The sequence below is a fragment of the Somniosus microcephalus genome, chromosome 29 (assembly GCF_052327205.1).
Source record: "Somniosus microcephalus isolate GS21.2 chromosome 29, FLI_Smic_1.0, whole genome shotgun sequence".
Taxonomy (NCBI): domain Eukaryota; kingdom Metazoa; phylum Chordata; class Chondrichthyes; order Squaliformes; family Somniosidae; genus Somniosus; species Somniosus microcephalus.
In genome coordinates, this window is record NC_141015.1 from 17,619,347 (window position 1) to 17,640,386 (window position 21,040).

The window sequence follows — 21,040 nt, forward strand, 5'->3', positions numbered from 1 at the left end:
ACAGGTAGTATTACAGAGGACAACATCACCAATTCTGCACAGTGTTTAACAGATAGTATTACAGAGGACATCAATTATGCCCAGTGTTTAACAGGGAGTATTACAGAGGACAACATCACCAATTCTGCAGTGTTTAACAGATAGTGTTACAGACTACATCACCAATTCTGCACAGTGTTTAACAGGTAGTATTACAGAGTACAGTCGATAAGCTTTATATTAGGAACAATTACTCACAGTACAGCACTAGGTGTATGAATACACCAATAGCACAACGAAACACTGAGTGGACATGATCAGGAAGCTGCTGTATAGGATTTTGTGACACAGACAGATTGTGGGACCAAGTGATCAGCCCAAGCTTTCGAAACTAAAACACGAACATTTTTATAATGCAGACTCCAGCTGAAGAGTCAGCTGTTGTTTTCCCCAATGGAAACAAATCCCAATCCAGATGTGATTGTCAGGCTGCACAGGGCATGGTGCTCCCTCCCTGCCCACTCTCGTTCCCTTTGCTTTTCACTGGCATAATGCTGGCAGATTTCTACAAACCTCTCTCGTGATAAGTGTGGTTTCAGTAATGCAAGTTTGCTGCGTATTGCCTAAAAATGAATCCTTCAGCACCGGAGGCACCCAGACGCTCCAGGAGCTGCTACAAGCCCTTGTTGAGTGCATGCCACTGCTTTACAAACTCCTTTGGTTTGTTAATCATCTCGTTCCAGTGTTTCAGCGGTTTGCCACGTGCGTACATGAATGACCCCAGCACAACTCACCACAACATGTCTGGGTGTGTGTTCCAAATGTGTCTCTGTGATGTCTGAAAATATGTGCAAATATTAATCCAGTGGGCGAGATGAAGTTACTGGCCCTGAAATTCTGCAGAGTTTCTGCCAAGCTCCTGGCCTCACTCGACACTGCTCGCACCCTCAGTGAGGTTGCAGGGCCACTGCGTGTGCACACTGCTGCTCTCTTGTGCTCTTCGGGCTCTCAGACCTCGAATTCCAAATCTACCTTGGTGCAATGTCCTCCCCGAGGGCTGTGTCAGGGGCTTGTGGCTCTGCAATGTCCTCCCCGAGGGCTGTGTCAGGGGCTTGTGGCTCTGCAATGTCCTCCCCGAGGGCTGTGTCAGGGGCTTGTGGCTCTGCAATGTCCTCGTCTGCTTCTGGAGAAGCGGAAAGGCCCTCCCACTCAAGGACTCCTGATGTGTCCCGGCATCCAAAGACTCCAAATAAAATGTTCCATCTACACTTGAGCTGGGCTGGGTGTTCACACAGGAACTGCCTGCGACTGGGAGCCGACCAGTAACAAGCACAGATGCAGGGACCTGCACGCTGATGTACATGAATAGTTTGAGAACCAGAAGTGGGAAGCAAAATGGCAAAAATGTCTAGTTTCAATTCCTGGCCTGCGCTACTTTAGCTGATCACAACCAGTGAACTTAAAGCTCCAGGCAAGGAAGTGAAAATAAGCCAGGGATTCCTGCTCCTGATCACTGCCCAGTGATACTTTGCTAACAGGTTGGCATTTGTGGATGTGGGGTGCGGATTGCATAAGGTTCAACTGTGATGACCAACACAGTCAAAGAGCCTGCCAACATTCACTATCTCGGTTCACAGAAGAGAGAAGACGATTGGGCGAGGTACTGGATGGCCCGCACAGCAGGGGTGAAATAGGCACAAAAAACTCGGTCACGCGATCCATCTGTACCTCTGGGTCTGTCTGTATCTATCTCTGGGTCTGTCTGTCTATATCTATCTCTGGGTCTGTCTGTCTGTATCTATCTCTGGGTCTGTCTGTCTATATCTATCTCTGGGTCTGTCTGTCTATCTCTGGGTCTGTCTGTCTATATCTATCTCTGGGTCTGTCTGTCTATATCTATCTCTGGGTCTGTCTGTCTATATCTATCTCTGGGTCTGTCTGTATCTATCTCTGGGTCTGTCTGTCTATATCTATCTCGGTCTGTCTGTCTATATCTATCTCTGGGTCTGTCTGTCTGTATCTATCTCTGGGTCTGTCTGTCTATATCTATCTCTGGGTCTGTCTGTCTGTATCTATCTCTGGGTCTGTCTGTCTATATCTATCTCTGGGTCTGTCTGTCTATCTATCTCTGGGTCTGTCTGTCTATATCTATCTCTGGGTCTGTCTGTCTATATCTATCTCTGGGTCTGTCTGTCTATATCTATCTCTGGGTCTGTCTGTCTGTATCTATCTCTGGGTCTGTCTGTCTATATCTATCTCTGGGTCTGTCTGTCTGTATCTATCTCTGGGTCTGTCTGTCTGTATCTATCTCTGGGTCTGTCTGTCTGTATCTATCTCTGGGTCTGTCTGTCTGTATCTACCTCTGGGTCTGTCTGTCTGTATCTATCTCTGGGTCTGTCTGTCTGTATCTATCTCTGGGTCTGTCTGTCTGTATCTATCTCTGGGTCTGTCTGGGACTGACATTCTAACTGGAAAACAAACCTTTCATTCCACTGAGTTTCTGTTTTGATGTTTGATTATTGTCTGTATACAACTTTCGGCGGGTAGAAGGTGTACTTTCGCAAAGAGTTTTGAAGTCTCTGATGGTGACGGGAGGTTTCTTACTTAGATTAATGAAGCTGTTCGGTTTCCTGTTCATACTGCAGAACGAACCAGAGCTTGCCCATGTTTCCCTCCGGATAATCTGTCTCACTGTCATCCTCTGAAAGCTCATATAAATCTGGATATAAGGCTCCCAGGCCGCAACCTCCTGTTGTAGGAGATAGAGAAAAGGGTAAGGATTGAGTTGCTGTCAGTGGGGAGTGGATAATAGAATAAGGAATGGATTGAGAAAAGGCTGTTCAGGCCATCGAGCTCATTTGGCCCAATAAACCATGTTCTGTAAGCACTACCCTGAGTGTTCGGGTGAGATGTGTCACTCAGTGCAGGACTGAAACTTATCAACCAGGAAACTTCAGATCCCACATGTACACTGATGCCACCCAGCCCTACCTCACTACCACCTCTCTCGACCCCTCCACGGCATCTGGTTTGTCACGCTGCTTGTCCAACATCTAATATTGGATGAGAGAAGTTTCCTCCAATTAAACATTGGGAAGACCGAAGCCATTGTCTTCGGCTCCCGCCACAAACTGGTTCCCTAGGCACTGATTCCATCCCCCTTCCTGGCCACTGTCCGAGACAGAACCAGACTGACCACAACCTCAGCATCCTCTATGACCCTGAGCTGAGCTTCCGACCCCACATCCTCTCCATCACCAAGACTGCCTACTTCCACCTCTGTAATATTGCCCATCTCTGCACCTGTCTCAGCCCAACTGCTGCTGAAACCCTCACCCATGATTTTCTTACCTGTGGATTTGACTATTCCAACACTCTCCTGTCGGGCCTCCTAGCTTTCACCCTCCGTAAACTTCAGCTCATCCAAAACTCTGCTGCCCGTATCCTAATTCGCACCAAGTCCCATTCGCCCATCACCCCAGTGCTCTGACCAACAATGACTCCCGGTCCAGCAACGCCTCAAATTTAAAATTCGCATCCTTCCATAGTATTGCCCCTCCCTATCCGTGTAACCTCCTCCAACCCTCCGAGATCTCTGCACTCCTCCAATTCTGGCCCGTGCATCCCCGATTTTCATCGCTCCATTATTGGCAGCCATGCCATCAGCTGTCTAGTCCCTAATCTCTGGAATTCCCTCCCTAAACCTCTCTACCTCTCTCTCTCGTCCTTTAAGATGCTCCTTAAAATCTAGCTTTTGGTCACTTGTCCTAATATTTCATGTGGTTTGGTGTCAAATTTTGTCTTATAATGCTCCTGTGAAGCGTCTTGGGATGTTTTACTACGTTAAAGGCACTATATAAATGCAATTGCTTTTGCTGAGACTCCAGCTTCGTTCCCTGGTCTGTGCTGAGTTGGTTATCTCAGCTTGGGCGCTGGTATGGGTCATACAATTGGCCTCAGTCAGCCTGTATTAAGGAGGAGAGCATCAACCCAGGCTCCAGTGCTTTAAACTGAGAGCTCCAGGTGAAGGGCCAGTGCTAAGATTCAAAACTAGGAAAGGAAAACATGTCTTGATCAGGAAACACCAGGCGTGAGGTTTTAGAAGCCTGAGGATTATGGGAGGATGGAGGACCGAGAGAGGGAATAGGGGGTTCTACACTCCCCCCTTCCCGATTTGTATCCAGCAACCCCCTGCTACAAAGTGCTCTTTCCTGGACCCTAGGTGAGGACAGGACTAGCCTGAACTATGATGTCCCCCTGTCCCAAGGACACCGAGGGCGATCGGAGCATCTCTACCGCTGCCCACACTGACCTCAGCTAATTCAGCACCGAGCGGGGAGTGAGGAATGAGGTTATGTCGAGTTTTCCCTATTCAAGGTCACTCACCTGTGTTAATAAACACAGAAGCCACTGAAATCCAGACAGTGGAACTTAACGAAATAGCATGCAGGCCGAAAATAGAGAGACATTATTTATTATTTTTACTAATGAAAGTCTGGGTTTAAATATTCCAATACCCTACCCATAGACTCAAACGACAAACGGGGTTGATCCAGATCACTGTTGTCTGGCTTGTCGGCTCCAACATGTTTGTCGTTCTCCAGACGAAACAGCACTCGCACAGGAATTTTTGGTGGAACGATGATCGAGATACTTACAGTCCTGGAAAGGAAATATTTTTTTTAACATCAGATTGCGACGCTAACAATGTCTGGTGTTACTCCGAGCATGGAGCTGCCGGAAGGATAGACTGACAGGTGAGATATGTTTATAGGTAACACACGCCTCCTGTTTTTACAGTCCCGCTGCAATGTGGCTGCTCGTAATGTTGAAACTGTAGATGTGTGGAACTTGTCAAAAATTGAACGTCAGTCTAGCATCCCTCTCTGGCTTGAATGTGCAGCGGGGACTGAGCCATACCGACAGATTCATTCTATTGCCAGTCCATATAAACATTTCAGCCTTAGCTCAGTGGGTAGCACTCTCGCCTCTGAGTCAGAATGTTGTGGGTTCAAGTCCCACTCCAGAGACTGGAGCGTATAATCTAGGCTGACACTCTAGTGCAGTGCTGAGGTGCTGACTTTCGGATGAGGCGTTGAACCGAGGCTCCTTCTGCCCTCTCAGGGGGACCAAAAAGACCCCAGGGCACTATTTAAAGAGGAGCAAGGGATTCCCCTGGTGCCCTGGCCAAAACTGATCCCTCAACCAACATCACTGAAACAAAATATCCGTTCATTAGCTCATTGCTGTTTGTGGGAGCTTGCTGTGCGCAAATTGGCCGCTGTGATTCATACATTACAACAGTGAGGACACTTCAAAAGTAAATCAATGGGATGTACTAAGGACATGATAGGCTGATATATAAATGCAATTCTCTTTTTCTTAATTGCCAGTCTAAAGAGAGGCCCCTCCCACTCCACCATTATATTTCCGTGTCCCACACCCGTCCTCTTACTGACTGGCTATTTACTGCCAACTGGTGCAGAACTGTAAGCATTTTTGTGCTGGGATTCACAGCCACAAAGAACTGGGTTGAGATTCCCTCAAATTAAATCTCATTTGAGATCCCTTTAGCTGGCAGAGAAAGAAGAGACTCATCCCATTCGTTTGATTGGATTGAAACCCATGTGAAAAAGTGGAATACTGACCCAATGTGGCACCCAACCAGTCTGTATACTGAGCCTTTAGTTCAAAGTCCGCTTACCTTTCAGCTCCTGGTTGGCTGGAGGAGCACAAGAGTGGAGCCGGATGTTGACTGTTGCCATCAGTTGATAGATTAGGTACTTGGGACAAAGTGGAGTCCAATTCTACATCAAGACAATTGGAGCATCTCTCGCTCCAGAGGTAAACAACAACTTTAGCCAAGAAGAAGAAGCCGGCTCCGATTATCACCGCAGTTTCGACTGAAAGATCAGAGATCAACAGTAATGTGGACACTGTGTACAACATCAGAGCAACTCAAGCAGGGACTAAATACACTTACTGGTTGCATTTTATTTTCCCCCTCGCCGCCGCCCCAGCCACTCAAAATAGGCCCCAGCAGCCCTCTGGTGGCTCAGGCGCCCAATTTTCCAACCCGGGCCTAGACGGCGTGGGCCAACAGGCTATTTAACTGTGAAATGCATCACAGTCGTTCCCAATCCTGTCCTCACTTGACGTCCACAAGTATACATATTTCAGCCGGACTCACTGGATACGAGTCAGGAAAGGGAATCCTGGCTGCTATTCCCCCATCTCTGGCCCAAGGGTGCTCCAACTGCTGCCCCAGACTGAGACCAGCCAACAACACAGACTGAAAATTGAAGCAGAACCTTCTTAAGCCACGTGGTTTAGATTGCTGTCTTTATCGGCCAGGAATATCCACCACACAGGCTAAATCCAGCCCCTGAAGCTTTTGCAGTTTCTTCTCATCTTTGAGCAAGCACAGCTGATTTTGACTTTGACTCCGTTTCAGCTCTTTGAACTTGGACGATTGATAAAGCTGCTCCGTGCTTGGTGGATTTAGACCAATCAGAGAGCAGTCTTTTCGCACCAATCAGGATTACATTTTAAGAGTCCTCCTGGAAGTTTAAAGGACTGAGGTTGAAGTTTGGGCGGGGGAGGAGGTGAAAGATGGAGGGGGGAGGCTGAGAGCAGGATTAAGTTGAAGTGAAGAGCCAGGGCTCACTGAGAACAAAGAACAGGCATGGTCGGGGGATGGGCAGTGGGCTCAGGTAACTTTCACCTTGCAGCTTGAACTTGCAGTTAGGGATAAAATGCACCCACCATTAGACATGGTGTGGAGATGCCGGAGTTGGACTGGGGTGGACAAATGTAAGAAGTCACACAACACCAGGCTATAGTCCAACAGTTTTATTTGCAATCACAAGCTTTCGGAGCGCTGCTCCTGACGAAGGAGCAGCGCTCCGAAAGCTTGTGATTTCAAATAAAACTGTTGGACTATAACCTGGTGTGTGACTTCTTACATTTGCCCACTATTAGAGCCAGGGGAACTTGAACAGCAGAAGAGAAGAGACTAGGGGAGAAAAGAGCAAAGGAGCTCCCTAGGGAGCTACCAGCCCAGGAGCCATCTTGTATGACCACTTTCCATACCTCGGGAGCCTACTGTCAACAAGGGCAGACGTCGAGGATTAAATCCAACACTGCCTTCAGTGTGCCAGTGCAGCCTTCGGTCGCCTGAGGAAGAGAGTGTTTGAAGACCAGGGCCTCAAACTCGGCACTAAGCTCATGGTCTACAGAGCAGCAGTGATACCTGCCCTCCTGTATGCCTCAGAGACATGGACCATGTACAGCAGGCACCTCAAAGCACTGGAGCGGTACCACCAACGTTGCCACCGCAAGATCCTGCAAATCCACTGGCAGGATAGGCATACCAACATCAGTGTTCTCGCTCAGGCCAACATCCCCAGCATCGAAGCTTGGACCATGCTCGATCAGCTCTGATGGACGGGTCACATCGTCCACATGCCTGATACGAGACTCCCAAAACAAGCGCTCTACTCGGAGCTCCGGCACGGCAAGAGAGCCCCAGGTGGGCAGAGGAAATGCTTCAAGGACACCCTCAAAGCCTCCTTGAAAAAGTGCAACATCCCCACTGACACCTGGGAATCCCTGGCCCAAGACCGCACAAAGTGGAGGAGAAGCATCCGGGAAGGTGCCGAACACCTCGAGTCTCTTCACCGGGAGCAAGCGGAAGCCAAGCACAAGGAGCGCACGTCAACCCAAGCACCCCACCCACCCACCCCTTCAACCACCGTCTGCCCCACCTGTGACAGACTGTAGATCCCACATTGGACTCATCAATCACCTAAGAACTAATTTTTAGTGTGGAAGCAAGTATTCCGAGGGACTGCCTAAGAAGAAGAAGGAGAAGATGACTTTGGCAGCATCTTCTTCCTTGGTGAAGACAGATACAAAGTACTCATTTAGTACCTCAGCCATACCCTCTGCCTCCATGCGTAAGTTATCCTCAGTTCCGAGGGACTGCCTAACAAGAAGAAGGGAGAAGGATTGAGATGCTTCCCACTGCTGATTTAATCATTCTTGCTGAAGCTGATGTTGGTGTGCAGGGAGATTTCTCCCAACCCTCGAGCACCCAATCCCTAGCACCTTGAACACGTCGTCACTCTAAATGCTCTGGTCCTGACTCCAACAGCTATGTCCGAGCTTCGCATCAAAGCACAGCTTCAGTTATTGGTAAATGTTCCGTCTCATGGTGCTGTGGCATGGATTGCACGATGCACTCTGGGTACTGTAGCTCCTCAGGAGCAACATGGCAACTACAACTCCCACAATGCATCTCTCTCCCTCTCACACACACAATTTATCAACAGCCTAGCACCCAAGGCCCAGATGAAATTTCCAGTTTTGGGACTAGGGTTGCCAACCCTCCAGTATTGTCCTGGAGTCTCCAGGAATTACAGATTAATCCCCTGGACACTGATGTGAGCAACACCAGGAGAAAAATCAGAGGGGCGTTAAAACATTGTGTTTTTCGATTTCCTTTGAACACTTTAGTTTATTAGTTATAAAAGATATTGAAGATTGGGCGGGGGGGAAGGCTGTTTAATCGACAGTCAAGCATCATCCAATCGGGAATGAAAATTCTGTAACCTTTCCAATTGGCTGGGAAGGCGGGGCACCCCAAGGATGGACGTGTTGGACGACCAATCATGGAGCGGGTTGGCTGGAGGTCAAGTGATAATCTCCAGGAATAAGTCCAACCAAAGTTGGCAACCCTATTGGGGACTGAGGCCAAATACAACCTCCAGAAAAAGAGATTGGCCTGTGCAGGGAAAACTTCTTACAGCTTTTGTAAAATTAGAGGCAATTTTATTGGTCGGTTTAATGATGTGTGGGGACTGGAGATTGGAATACTGACCACAGGGGAATGAGTGATGTCCTGCTCTCAGGCTGGTGTAATTTTCCTTTACCATCAATATTTGCAATGTAAGTAGGGTCAATTCAGACAGGTTACACTCCCATTGCTGAGTCTCATTTGATGGTAGAATGGATCGGGGAATTAGGCGAGAGTCCGATTCCTGCTGCACCTGATTTTCTAGTCATTAAAATCTATCACCAGAAAATCAGCATTCGTGTGAATCAAGTGCACTCACATCCACAGCCGATTCTCTGTTCTCTGCTCCTGTGGCTGCGATTGCATCTTCGCTGAATTTATCCTGTAGATCCCATATGCAACACAACACAAAAGGGGGAACTTTCTAAATACTCACTCCCACCCTACACAGTGCGGTCAATCACTGCTCTGTACACTCACTCCCACCCTACACAGTGCGGTCACTCACTGCTCTGTACACTCACTCCCACCCTACACAGTGCGGTCACTCACTGCTCTGTACACTCACTCCCACCTACACAGTGCGGTCACTCACTGCTCTGTACACTCACTCCCACCCTACACAGTGCAGTCACTCAGTGCTCTGTACACTCACTCCCACCTACACAGTGCGGTAACTTACTGCTCTGTACACTCACTCCCACCCTACACAGTGCGGTCACTCAGTGCTCTGTACACTCACTCCCACCCTACACAGTGCAGTCACTCACTGCCCTGTACACTCACTCCCACCCTACACAGTGCGGTCAATCACTGCTCTGTACACTCACTCCCACCCTACACAGTGCGGTAACTTACTGCTCTGTACACTCACTCCCACCCTACACAGTGCGGTCACACTGCTCTGTACACTCACTCCCACATACACAGTGCAGTCAATCACTGCTCTGTACACTCACTCCCACCCTACACAGTGCGGTCTCTCACCGCTCTGTACACTCACTCCCACCCTACACAGTGCGGTCACTCACTGCTCTGTACACTCACTCCCACCTACACAGTGCGGTCACTCACTGCTCTGTACACTCACTCCCACCCTACACAGTGCAGTCACTCAGTGCTCTGTACACTCACTCCCACCTACACAGTGCGGTAACTTACTGCTCTGTACACTCACTCCCACCCTACACAGTGCGGTCACTCAGTGCTCTGTACACTCACTCCCACCCTACACAGTGCAGTCACTCACTGCCCTGTACACTCACTCCCACCCTACACAGTGCGGTCAATCACTGCTCTGTACACTCACTCCCACCCTACACAGTGCGGTAACTTACTGCTCTGTACACTCACTCCCACCCTACACAGTGCGGTCACACTGCTCTGTACACTCACTCCCACATACACAGTGCAGTCAATCACTGCTCTGTACACTCACTCCCACCCTACACAGTGCGGTCTCTCACCGCTCTGTACACTCACTCCCACCCTACACAGTGCGGTCACTCACTGCTCTGTACACTCACTCCCACCCTACACAGTGCGGTCTCTCACTGCTCTGTACACTCACTCCCACATACACAGTGCAGTCAATCACTGCTCTGTACACTCACTCCCACCCTACACAGTGTGGTCACTCAGTGCTCTGTACACTCACTCCCACCTACACAGTGCGGTAACTTACTGCTCTGTACACTCACTCCCACCCTACACAGTGCGGTCACTCACTGCTCTGTACACTCACTCCCACCCTACACAGTGCGGTCACTCACTGCTCAGTACACTCACTCCCACCCTACACAGTGCGGTCTCTCACTGCTCTGTACACTCACTCCCACCTACACAGTGCGGTCTCTCACTGCTCTGTACACTCACTCCCACCCTACACAGTGCGGTCACTCACTGCTCTGTACACTCACTCCCACCCTACACAGAGCGGTCTCTCACTGCTCTGTACACTCACTCCCACCCTACACAGTGCGGTCACTCACTGCTCTGTACACTCACTCCCACCTACACAGTGTGGTCACTCACTGCTCTGTACACTCACTCCCACCCTACACAGTGCGGTCTCTCACTGCTCTGTACACTCACTCCCACCCTACACAGTGCGGTCTCTTACTGCTCTGTACACTCACTCCCACCCTACACAGTGCGGTCACTCACTGCTCTGTACACTCACTCCCACCCTACACAGAGTGGTCTCTCACTGCTCTGTACACTCACTCCCACCCTACACAGTGCGGTCACTCACTGCTCTGTACACTCACTCCCACCTACACAGTGTGGTCACTCAATGCTCTGTACACTCACTCCCACCCTACACAGTGCGGTCACTCAGTGCTCTCTACAGCTCACTCCCACCCTCTCTTATCTTAGGCAGTCCCTCGGAACTTGCTTCCATGCTAAAAATGAGTTCTCAGGTGACTGATGAGTCCATTGCGGAACCTACAGTCTCTGTCACAGGTGGGGCAGACGGTGGTTGAAGGGGCGGGTGGGTGGGGAGCTTGGGTTGACGTGCGCTCCTTCCGCTATTTGCGCTTGGCTTCCGCTTGCTCCCGGCGAAGAGACTCAAGGTGTTCGGCGCCTTCCCAGATGCTTCTCCTCCACTTTGTGCGGTCTTGGACAAGGGATTACCAGGTGTCCGTGGGGATGTTGCACTTTTTCCAAGGAGGCTTTGAGGGTGTCCTTGAAACGTTTCCTCTGCCCACCTGGGGCTCTCTTACCTTGTCAGAGCTCCAAGTAGAGCACTTGTTTTGGGAGTCTCGTATCGGGCATGCGGATGATGTGACCCATCCATCGGAGCTGTTCAAGCGTGGTCAAAGCTTCGATGCTGGGGATGTTGGCCTGAGCAAGAACACTGACGTTGGTGCGCCTATCCTGCCAATGGATTTGCAGGATCTTACAGATACAGTGTGGTCTCTCACTGCTCTGTACACTCACTCCCAACCTACACAGTGTGGTCACTCACTGCTCTGTACACTCACTCCCACCCTACACAGTGCGGTCACTCACTGCTCTGTACACTCACTCCCACCCTACACAGTGCAGTCACTCACTGCTCTGTACATTCACTCCCACCCTACACAGTGCGGTCACTCACTGCTCTGTACACTCACTCCCACCCTACACAGTGCGGTCACTCACTGCTCTGTACACTCACTCCCACCCTACACAGTGCGGTCACTCACTGCTCTGTACACTCACTCCCACCCTACACAGTGCAGTCACTCACGGCTCTGTACACTCACTCCCACCCTACACAGTGCGGTCACTCACTGCTCTGTACACTCACTCCCACCCTACACAGTGCAGTGACTCACGGCTCTATACACTCACTCTCGTCCTACGTTGTGAAGCATTGTTCATTACTCTTGTGTCACTTTTAATTTTAAAAAGCTGGACCAGTTACGTTGTGGCAGACACAATGGGATAACTCGTGAGGCTCTGGGTGCCAGGCACGAAACTCTTCCATTTGTTTTCTGGCCACTGAAATCCCTGCACACTTCCCCCCACACAACCCCAAATTCAGAACCAAAGCACGGCTGTACTCGGAGCTGGGTGACCCGGAAATGCATCATTTACTCCTGTCTGGAGTGGGGCTCGAACCTTTCTCCTTCTCACTCAGGGGCAGGAATACTATCCACTGAGCCACTAGTCAGCTGGCCAGCCAATTCCCTCAGAAAAACTGAAATGCAAAAGTTTATTAAGTATTTTAGAGACAGTATTGTGCAGGAAACACCTCGACTGGACACTTTTTTTGTAATAAAATGTGATGATCCCATGTTAAACCCTTCAGGGAAAGTCTTACCTTCGAGTGCTTGGATAGTAACTCAACAACTAGAACAACAACTTGTATTTATATAGCGCCTTTAACATAGTAAAATGTTCCAAGATGCTTCACAGGAGTATTAGAAGACAAAAACTTTGACACTAAGCCACATAAGGAGAAATTAGGGCAGGTGACCAAAAGCTTGGTATAAGAGGTAGGTTTTAAGGAGCATCTTAAAGCAGGAAAGAGAGGTAGAGAGGTGGAGAGGTTTAGGCAGGGAATTCCAGAGCTTAGGGCCTAGGCAACAGAAGGCACGGCCACCAATGATTGAGTGATTATAATCAGGGATGCTCAAGAGGGTAGAATTAGAGGAGCGCAGATATCTCGGGCGGGGGTTGTGGGGCTGAAGGAGATTACAGGGATAGGGAGGAGCAAGGCCATGGAGGGATCTGAAAACAAGGATGAGAATTTTTATATTGAGGCGTTGCTTAACCAGGAGTCAATGAAGGTCAGCAAACACAGGGGTGATGGGCTAACGGGACTTGATGTGAGTTAGGACACGAGCAGCCGAATTTTGGATCACCTCATGTTTATGTAGGGTAGAATGTGAGAGGCCAGCCAGGAGTGTGTTGGAATAGTCAAGTCTAGAGGTAACAAATGCATGGATGAGGGTTTCAGCAGTGGATGAGCTGAGGCAAGGGCGGAGACAAGCGATGTTACGGAGGTGGAAATAGGCGGCTCTTAGTTATGCTGCGGATATGTGGTTGGAAACAAATTTCAGGGTCAAATATGACACCAAGATTACGAACAGTGTGATTCAGCCTGAGACAGATGTTAGGGAGAGGGATGGAGTTAGTGGCTATGGAATGGAGTTTGTGGCGGGGACTGAAAACATTGGCGTCGGTCTTCCCAATATTTAATTGGAGAAAATTTCTGCTCGGACAACTTAGAGACCGTTGGGGTATCGAGAGAAGTGGTAGTGAGGTAGAGCTTGGTGTCGTCAGCGTGCATGTGGAAACTGACGCTGTGTTTTCCGATGGTGTCACCAAGGTAGAACATGTAGATGAGAAATAAGAGACCAAGGATAGATCCTTGGGGGACACCAGAGGTAACGATGCGGGAGTGGGAAGAGAAGCCGTTGCAGGTGATTCTCTGGCTACCATTAGATAGATAAGAATGGAACCAGGCGAGTGCAGTCCCACCCAGCTGGACTACGGTGGAGAGGCATTGGAAAAGGATGGAGTGGTCAACCAATGTCAAAGGCTGCAGACAAGTCAAGAAGGACGAGGAGGGATAGTTTACCTTCCTCACAGTCATGAACCATGTCATTTGTGACTTTGATGAAAGCCGTTTCAGTGCTGTGGCAAAGGCGGAAACCTGATTGGAGGGATTCAAACATGGAGTTGTGGGAAAGATGGGCATGGATTTGGGAGGCAGCAACACGTTCAAGAACTTGAGAGGAAAGGGAGGTTGGACATGGGGCGATAATTTGCAATGACGGAGGGGTCAAGGGTCAACTGACGTCAATATATTCCGTTTTTGTAATCAAATGATGTCCAAGTCGGGGTTTTTACAGCAGGGAGCCAAGTGGCCGCAGTTACTTTCGGAGGTAACTCCCATGTCTTTGTAACCAACTTAACTTAAAATAAAACGTGCACAAAGATCCTGATACAATTAAAGTCATAGATATGATTTGCCCAAAAACATATAAATTCTGTCAAATAACGTTCAGCCTAAATGGGATTTTAGATTTACAATTTTCCAAACATCATTATCTGTGAAGGCACAAAAGTTTCCCCAGTCTTTAGCATTGCTACTTGCAGCGCCAATGCCACAGGTACTTTGTGTAACTATAACGGAATTGCATCATTAAGTAATGCAAATCCGTTAAAACAAGCAGCGACCATCAGTCAATTGAGAATATCCTTGCCGTTAACTTTCACATTTCTGGGAAACATAATCCTGTTGGGGGAAGACATAATTTTAATTCATTCATCTCATTTTTAAAACAATGAAATACCATTTTTTTGTTAAATCATTTATTTCCGTTTGGAAACTTTGGTAGGCCATACAATCCGGTCACAAGATGCCTCCAGTTGTTCCCATAGAGACCATCCTGACGGCTATTCGCCATCAAACTTAATCCAGTAAAACCAGGCTGAATTAACTGGTGTCATTTCTTTAAAAGAGACCAAAAGAAATGAGACAAAGAACAACCACCTTAAATCTCCCAAGATTTTGGAGGCACTACATGAAGTCAAAATTAATGTCCTGTATTGAATTCGTTTCCTTAGACATCAACAGTATTCACATTCTCCCATACTTAGCACAATAACTCCAGGTACCTTAATTACACTCCACATTAACTCCTTGTCCACCTTAAATAATTGATTCCCTGTTGTGGCTGATGAAATGACAAATCATAATCCCATGTCTCAAACTAGAGATTGTTCAAACCGGGCTGTGGGCTACTCCGAACCTCCGGTCATAAATGTGTTTATGGCACAGGCAGACAGCGGGAGGAACGGCAAGAAGAAGTTATTTTTTTAACTATAAAATACTATCAAGCCTCAAAAAAAGCCAACGTGAACAGTAGATTGGCCCGTGAGCTCTGGCTGGGTGTCGATAACAGTTCACTTTCGCCTAAGTCTGTGTCTGGTGGAAAACTCCTTTAGTGAGTGGAGGAAGAGTTATTAGACAAGGACGGGTGCGAGGCACAAATCAAACCCACATGACAGTAACATTGTGGTTTTAAAATGATCTTATTAAAACAATAACCAGGTGCAAATCTTCTCGCACCTCCGACAGGAGAAAGGATCCTCACAGTTTTCCTGGGATTTCTCTTAATTTGTTTTTTTCCTTTTGGGGAGGAATTTAAAAAATGTTTTAAGTTAATTTCATTTCGGCAAAAACAAAAAGTACAACCAGGGCGAACAGCAGAACCTGCGCGGTAACTTTCTATAAATCGAAACCTGTACAAGGCATTTGGTTATTCCGGCTAATTGTCTTCTCTCGTTCTGACTTGCAGTGATATTCCAGAATCTGTAGTTATGCAACACGGGAAAAGGGGAATAAGTAAGTTATCTTCAGAAACTTACCAGACATCACTGTTTGATCATTAGTTGTTGCTGTTCATTTAGACACTGCTAAAATTTTTACAGTAACTACAATTCTATTGCACTGTGTTCTTCTCACCAGTCGACGTGGAAAGAAATATCTGCACACATGCCACTTATGTACATTTCCTGACGACACTATTCCCGGTCACAATACTTATGACTGGATAATTCCCCAGTCAATCAAACGTGTGGCCATCACTGCTGGAGGTGACTATGATTGATGTAATGCCCATAATTTGTATGTAACTATCCTGCACTTAATGCATGTTGCTGGAGAAATCATCTTTCTGGGGAACCAAGCATCGACTGAAAGTGGGGAACATAAAGTAAAGAAAAAGTACTGGAGAAATGAATGGGGCTAAAAGCCAACAAATCCCCAGGACCTGACAGCTTACATCCTCAAGTTTTAAAAGAGGTGGCTGCAGAGATAATGGATGTATTGGTTGTGATCTTCCAGAATTCCCTAAATTCTAGAATGGTCCCCGTGGATTGGAAGGTAGCAAATGTAACCCCACTGTTCAAGAAAGGTTGGGGAGAGAAAACCAAGAACTACAGGCCAGTTAGCCTGACATCAGTAGTCAGAAAAATGCTAGAATCTATTATTAATGATGCGGTAACAGGCATTTGGAAAATCACAACATGATTAGGCAGAGTAAACATGGATTTATGAAAGGGAAATCATGTTTGACAAACCTTAGTGTTTTGAGGGTGTAACTAGCAGGGTAGATAAAGGGGAACCAGTGGATATAGTTTATTTGGATTTTCAGAAGGCATTTGATAAGGTGTTACACAAGATTAGAGCTCGGGATTAGGGGTAATATATTAGCATGGATTGAGGATTGGTTAATGGACAGAAAGCAGAGAGTAGGAATAAATGGGTTACTTTTGGGATGGCAGGGTGTAACTAGTGGAGTGCCGCAAGGATCAGTGCTTGGGCCTCAGCTATTTACAATCTTTATCAATGACTTAGATGAGGGGACCGAGTGTAATATATCCAAGTTTGTTATTGATAGGTTGCAAAGTAAGCTGTGAGGAGAATGTAAAAAGGCTGCAAAGGGATATAGACCAGTTAAGTGATTAGGCAAGAAGGTGGCTGATGGAGTATAATGTGGGTAAGTGGGAAATTATCCACTTTGGTAGGAAGAATGGAAAAGCAGAATATTTTTTAAAGTGTGAGAGACCAGTAAATATCGGGATTCAGAGGGATTTGGGTGTCCTTGTACGTGAATCACAAAGTTAACATGCAGATACAGCAAGCAATTAGGAAGGCAAATGGTATGTTAACCTTTATGGCAAGGGGGGGTTGGGGTAAGGAAGTCTTGCTCCAATTGTACTGGGCTTGGTGAGACCACACCTGGAGTACTGTGTACAGTTTTGGTCTCATTACTTAAAGAAGGATATACTTGCCTTAGAGGGGGTGGGACAAAGGTTCACTAGATTGATTCCTGGGTGAGAGGGTTGTCCTAGGAGGAGAGATTGTGTAGAATGGGCCTATATTCTCTGAAGTTTAGAAGAATGAGAGGAGATCTCATTGAAACGTATAAAATTCTGAGAGGGCTTGACATGGTAGATGCTGAGAGGCTGTTTCACCCGGCTGGAGAGTCTAGAACTTTTTTGTAATTCATTCCTGGGATGGGGGCATCACTGGCAAGGCCAGCATTGATTGCCCATCCCTAATTTCCCTTGAGAAGGCGGTGGTGAGCCGCCTTCTAGGGGACATAGTCACAGGATAAGGGGTTGGCCATTTAAGACTGAGATGAGGAGAAATTTCTTCACTCAGGGTTGTGAATCTTTGGAATTAAAAAAAAATTAGTTTATGGGATGTGGGCATCGCTGGCAAGGCCAGCATTTTATTGCCCATCGCTAATTGCTCTTGAGAAGGTGGTGGTGAGCCGCCTTGAACTGCTGAAGTCCGTGTGGTGAAGGTACTCGCACAGTGCTGTTAGAGAGGGAGTTCCAGGATTTTGACCCAGTGACGATGAAGGATCGGCGATATACTTCTAAGTCGGATGGTGTGTGACTTGGAGGGGAACTTGGAGGTGGTGGTGTTCCCATGCGCCTCCTGCCCTTGTCCTTCTAAGTGGAAGAGGTCATGGGTTTGGGAGGTGCTGCCGAAGAAGCCTTGGTGAGTTGCTGCAGTGCATCTTGTAGATGGTACACACTGCAGCTACGGTACGCTGGTGGTGGAGGGAGTGAATGTTTAAGGTGGTGGATGGGGTGCCAATCAAGTGGGCTGCTTTGTCCTGGATGGTGTCGAGCTTCTTGAGTGTTGTTGGAGCTGCACTCATCCAGGCAAGTGGAGAGTATTCCATCACACTCTTTACTTGTGCCTTGTAGATGGTGGAAAGGCTTTGGGGAGTTAGGAGGTGAGTCACTTGCCACACAATACCTAGCCTCTGATCTGCTCTTGTTGCCACAGTATTTATGTGGCTGGTCCAGTTAAGTTTCTGGTCAATGGTGACCCCCAGGATGTTGATGGTGGGGGATTCGGCGATGGTAATGCCATTGAATGTCAAGAGGCGGTGGTTCGGCTCTCGCTTGTTGGAGATAGTCATTGCCTGGCACTTCTGTGGCACGAATTTCACCTGCCACTTATCAGCCCAAGCCTGAACATTGTCCAGGTCTTGTTGCATGCGGGCATGGACTGCTTCATTATCTGTGGAGTTGTGAATGGCGCTGAACACTGTGCAGTCATCAGCGAACATCCCCATTTCTGACCTTATGTTGGAGGGAAGGTCATTGATGAAGCAGCTGACAATGGTTGGGCCTAGGACACTGCCCTGAGGAACTCCTGCAGTGATGTCCTGGGGCTGTGATGATTGATCTTCAACCACCACAACCATCTTCCTTATGCTAGGTATGACTCCAGCCAGTGGAGAGTTTTCCCCCCAATTGCCATTGACTTCAGTTTTACGAGGGCTCTTTGATGCCACACTCTGTCAAATGCTGCCTTGATGTCAAGGGTAGTCACTCTCACCTCACCTCAGATGGCTATGGATTTTTGGGCACTAAGGGAATCAAGGGCTATGGGATTAGGGCAGGAAAGTGGAGTTGATGTAGACGTTCAGCCATGATCTTATTGAATGGCGGAGCAGGCTCAGGGGCCATATGGCCTACTCCTGCTCCTATTTCTTAAGTAACTATCCTCCACTCACTGCATTTTGCTCGAGAAATCACCCTGCTTTTATTGGGAGATGTTGCTGCAGTTTTGGTCATGAGTTCGGTTTGCCGTAGTTCATAGAGACTCTTTTTAAATAGACTCTGTAGACTGTTTGCTGTAGTGCACTGTTTAAATAAACTTTGCTTACTGAGTAAATAAACTGTTTGCTGTGAGTCCTGCTGTGAGTCCTACCCCGCCTCTAACTCATTGGCTGACAGTGCAACTCATAGGCTGACACAGTGGTGTCAATAGACACTTTGAATGGGGTTTAGATGGCAAAGTCACCAGCTACAGGTCCTTTGCTCTTTCCCATGGGAACGCCCCCTTCTCTTATCACTCTTTTGCCTCCTCAGCCCGAGCTGGAGATGGTATGGTGTGTGCATGAGAAAGACAGCGTGAGTGAGTAGCACACACTCCTGCTGCTGTCCTTTGCTCACTCACAATTTCTACGTCCCAGCCCTGACGAGCAGATCTGTCGCAGTAGGGCACTTTTTCCCAAGTATGGTAAAATATCCATTGCAGTTTAATGGTGCACAAGGAATATTCTTTCCTTTTTATAGTGAATTTCATTTGTTCATTCATTCATTATTTATTTTATTTACTGATTTATTTATTTTTAATTCTCAGCCAGTTTTTTTCTCCTCTTCCCTCTTCTGCTGGAGACATTGACATCTCACTGGGCTACAGTGTCACAGGTGCCAGTTACCCGCAATATCTTGCCCAAGAGGTTAATGTTCATTTGTGAGCCTTGACAGTGGCTGTCAGAGGAATGTTTGGCCGCAAGAGGCTCATGGCATCATGGCAACTGCTCCTCACATCACTGTGTGCACTATTTTTACACAGACATTAACTGGTTTATTTTAAATGGGGGGAAGCCTGCTTATAAATAGCTGGTTTCTGTAGTTCTGGTGTTTCCTCTCAGTTTCATTGCATGTTTTGTGAATTCCTACATTTTAATCTTGTGCGCTTTCTAGTTACTGGAAGGAGTAGGTGAGGCGGCGAGGGTTGGGGGGAAGGGTGTCAATGGGAGGCTCTTGGGATTGAGATGGTCCTGTGCTGGATTGTGAGGTGCCCCTGCAGGAGGTGCTGCCCCCTATCTGATGCTGCTGCAATTGGCTAGTCCTGCCTGCAATCATTGGTGGGAGCAGGGAGGTTGGATGTATGTCTGAAACATCTGGCATTATTGTAACATGCTTAAACATCTACTCCCTCTACCATCGGCTGTAGTGTGTACTATCTACAGGATGCTGACCTACATTGGCTCCCAGTCCGGCAACGCTTCGATTTTAATATTTTCATCCTTGTGTTAAAATCTCGCCATGGCCTCGCCCCTCCCTATATCTGTAACCTCCTCCAGCCCTACAACCCACTGAGATCTCTGCATTCCTTCAATTCTGGCCTCTTGCACACTCCCAATTTTAATCGCTCCTCCATTGGAGGCCGTGCCTTCAGCTGCCAAGGCCCCAAGCTCTGGAAGTCCCTCCCTAAACCGCTCCGCCTCTCTATCCTCCCGTAAGATGCTCCTTAAAACCTACCTCTTTATCTGCCCTAATATCTCCTTGTGCAGCTTGGTGTCAAATTTTGTTTTATAACATTCCTGTGAAGCACCTTGGGACATTTTACTACGATAAAGACGCTATATAAATGCAAGTTGTTGCTGAGAGAGTTACCAACTGATCCAAGGCTAACACCTAAATGGCAGAAAAGTCATCCTCAGCCCCAATGCTACTGTCGCCTGGTCCCCTACTCTCAGACTTTCTTCCCCACTCAAAATCCAAGTTTAATCCACACTAAACGATACCAGAACTGTAAGGGTACAACTATGATTAAAGACTGAACAGGCTGGGGGCTCTTCTCCAGAAAAGAGAAGACTGAGAGGTGACCTGATAGAGGTCTTTAAAATTATGAAGGGGTTTGACAGGGAAGATGTGTGTACTTGTGGGGGAGACCAGAACTAGAGGTCATAAATATAAGAGTCACCAATCTATCCAATAAGGAATTCAGGAGAACCTTCTTTACTCAGAGAGTGGTGAGAATGTGGAACTTGCTACCACAGGGTGTAGTTGAGGAATAGCATAGATGCATTGAAGGGGGAGATAGATAAGCACATGGGGGAGAGAGGAATAGAAGGATATGCTGATAGTGAGAGGAGGCTTGTGTGGAGCATAAACATCGAATGGCCTGTTTGTGCTGTAAATTCTATGTAATTCTAT

The 21,040-nt window shown here is 47.7% G+C and overlaps 1 protein-coding gene across 1 annotated transcript; it reads right to left on the minus strand.

Annotated features, from left to right (window-relative positions):
- Positions 1-657: 657 nt before the first annotated feature.
- syt15 (synaptotagmin XV) lies at positions 658-6,820 on the minus strand. Its single transcript, XM_085970274.1, has 3 exons — positions 5,684-6,820; positions 4,502-4,641; positions 658-2,728 (listed from the first exon to the last, which is right to left on the minus strand). The coding sequence occupies exons 1-3, from the start codon at positions 5,926-5,928 to the stop codon at positions 2,589-2,591; spliced, it is 525 nt and encodes a 174-aa protein (XP_085826400.1). The 5' UTR covers positions 5,929-6,820; the 3' UTR covers positions 658-2,588.
- Between the last annotated feature and the right edge of the window lie 14,220 nt (positions 6,821-21,040).